The sequence below is a fragment of the Notothenia coriiceps genome, unplaced genomic scaffold (assembly GCF_000735185.1).
Source record: "Notothenia coriiceps isolate Sejong01 unplaced genomic scaffold, NC01 NC01_scaffold00021770, whole genome shotgun sequence".
NCBI lineage: Eukaryota > Metazoa > Chordata > Actinopteri > Perciformes > Nototheniidae > Notothenia > Notothenia coriiceps.
In genome coordinates this window covers 185-3,033 of record NW_011354471.1, presented here as the reverse complement: position 1 = coordinate 3,033, position 2,849 = coordinate 185, and the positions used below count along the sequence as shown (strand labels likewise).

Below are 2,849 nucleotides of genomic sequence, written 5' to 3'. Positions count from 1 at the left end.
GCAGCAAGCTAAGCAATGAACTGTTGTGGATGTATTTTAGACACATACAAATATCACTATCAGTTAGGGCTGTGCAATTAATCGTATTTTAAATTGCGATTATGATTATGGCTTGCGACGATTATGAAAACAGCATAATTATAATATATATATAATGTTCTAACGGAGAGTCTCACACATCAAACAAACATGTATTTATTATTATTAAAAAATATATAAATAATTATACGGTATGTAAATTTGGTTAACCGTTTTTTTGGGGGTCGAGTATTCCAATATAAAATTTGCTTTTAAAAGTTCCCATCCCGAATACTAACAGTTTAAATCATCCAAACCATCAGAGAAAACACACACACTCTTGTATTTACCTCTAAAGCCAGGGCCGTCTTATCGTATGCGTTGGGGACCCTCTTCTGGATCGCCCGGGCGAACACGGGTCCGTTCTGCAGGTTAGGGAGTGGGGTGGGCTGAGCGTACTGACTGGGGTCTCCCAACAGAGGAGGGGGAGGACCGTCAGAGTTCCCCAACATTCCTGGAGGAGCCGCCACCGAATTAGGCGACGCGGGGCGATATTTCTCCACGTAAGGAACCGGGATCATCCCCGCTCGACCCTCAGAGTTCTGGGCGTTCCACCATTGCTCCTCGGGCTTTTCCAGAACTCGAAGAATGTCGCCTTTCCTAAACGGCAGATCCTCGTCGTCGTTTCCGGGAAAATCGAAGAGCGCTCGGACGAATTCGTCTTCGAGGCGCTGAGGGGGAACGCCACCTCCGACGCTGATGAACGACGTGTGTTTGGACTTGTTTATGGGCTCGATTAAAGTGGTCGTGTCCAGATAGTGGATCTTGTAGAACTCTAGCAGAGCAGCGAGGGCTTCAAACTCCTGGTCGCCGATACGGAACCTCGGATGGGCCAAACCTGAGGAAACGGGCGAGATGGGAAGAGGGATAAGAACGAGTTGGTGTAAATGTTGGGTGATAATTCCATATCATTTAAGATACTCTTTGTTGATCCCAAATTTGGAAATGTGTCGTAAATATAAACATATCAAAATAGAAAATAAAACAGAACTAAAAAAGTTAAATATATACAAGTTGACCGTGAAAGATAAAACTCTCTAGACTGTCAAATCTAAATTAGATTTCATACATAAGGGTCTGGTGATAATTCAGATAGAGAACTATATTAATGGAAGAAGGATAAGAAAGATTTGGTATATAAGGGTCAGGTGATAGTTCAATATAATTTAAGATAAGATACACTTTGTTGATCCCAAATAGGGAAATGTTCCCGTCAAAACAGCATGTTAGAACAAAGCGTTGCACATCATTTGATTCAGAAGTCAAATATATTATATTATAGGGCTGTCAGTCGATTCAAATAGTTAATCGCGTTTAATCGCAAATTAATCGCACATTTTTGATCTGTTCTAAATGTACCTAAGAGGAATATTTTTCAAGTTTTTAATACTCTTATCAACATATGAGTGGGCAAATATTTATATGTTTGTTTATTATTATTTGAACAATGACAAATATTCTCATGAATATTAAACACAACAACCTCTGAGCATTACAAATATCTGCCTCAATTCAACCTGGAACCTCTCTCATACAATAATACAATACAAAGTGTGTGTGTGTGTGTGTGTGTGTTGGATCGTTGGAGCTATATGCAGCCCAAGGCATATGCACGAACGGGAGCTGCCTGACGCTGCAATCATGTTGCGCGCACTATCCGTGCTGAGTGTGCTGACTTTTCCCACAATGTCCCCCTCTGTCTGGCTTCCTGCATAAAGCGAAGTGCTCGGCGCAGTTGTCGCCGAAATGTCGCTCCTCTGTTTTCATTGAAACAACTCCTTATATCCGTTAGCGCAGCTAGCTAGCACCAGATGCTAACAACAACAATACACGTAAGGTCTCTCTCAGTCGGTGCCTGCCGGTGAGCGTGGAAGTGTTTTAAAAATAAAATAGAGAAAATAAATAAAATAGCTTTTGAAAATGTGTGAATCTTAAAAGTGTTTAATTTTAGATAAATAAAATAAAGTGTAGCAGCAGCTTGAGTTTCCCTTTTTCTTTGTTAACCGTTTCACATCATGACTCATCAGTTTCAGACGATTATAGAACAATATCAGTCTTTACACATCATAACAACTGAACAGTTTTAAAGTCTCTCTTTCTGTCCCTCTTATATTGCAGTCCCTCACTCACTTTTTTAAAATTCAGTGCGAGAATTGAGCTGGAGCTTGTCCTGCCAGGAGTTTAAATCTGGGCTGAAATGGTGTCAGGGCCATTCTCATACACACATGCAGGTGCTCATTGGTTAGCCCCGGTTAGCCTGCGCTGGAACAATATTTTGTTTTCACTGATCGTGGTGGACTGATCATATTGGGCTCTGAGACTGCTTATTTTTTGTGACCTCAGTTCTGACTTGAGAGGGAATGTTTGGTCAAACACTTTGTGTTTTGTCTCATAGTGGCGTGTTGGCACTTTTAATGAGCGCCACGGTCTCTGAACAAATGAGACACACTGGCTCTGTGCTCCCAGTGGGCAGGATGAACATGAATGAGTCCACTCAGGGTTAAAAGCTGTTCTCACTGTCCACGTTTCCTCTTCTTGGAGAGCGCCATGTGTAAATATTTGTCTCTCCCTGTCTGCCGCTAACACGCCTGTTCACTCTCCTCTCCGTCTTCTCTCCCTGTATCGCTAATTATTCTCTTCACTCACTTTCCTCTCCGCTTCTCTCTGCCGCGCTCTCGTCTCTTCTTCTGTGTTTCTCTCCCTGTATCGCTCACTCCTCTCTTTCGCCCCCTGTTGGCAGCAGTTAAAATAGAATCGCCCCGTCAAAATTG

At 42.2% G+C, this 2,849-nt stretch overlaps 1 protein-coding gene across 1 annotated transcript; it reads right to left on the bottom strand.

The window, feature by feature from the left end:
• Positions 1-368: 368 nt before the first annotated feature.
• On the bottom strand, positions 369-916 carry LOC104953469 (adapter molecule crk; the record flags this gene model as incomplete). The annotated part of the gene is made up of 1 exon (XM_074112255.1): positions 369-916. A coding segment is annotated over one exon (548 nt), but the record flags the coding sequence as incomplete, so codon positions are not given.
• Between the last annotated feature and the right edge of the window lie 1,933 nt (positions 917-2,849).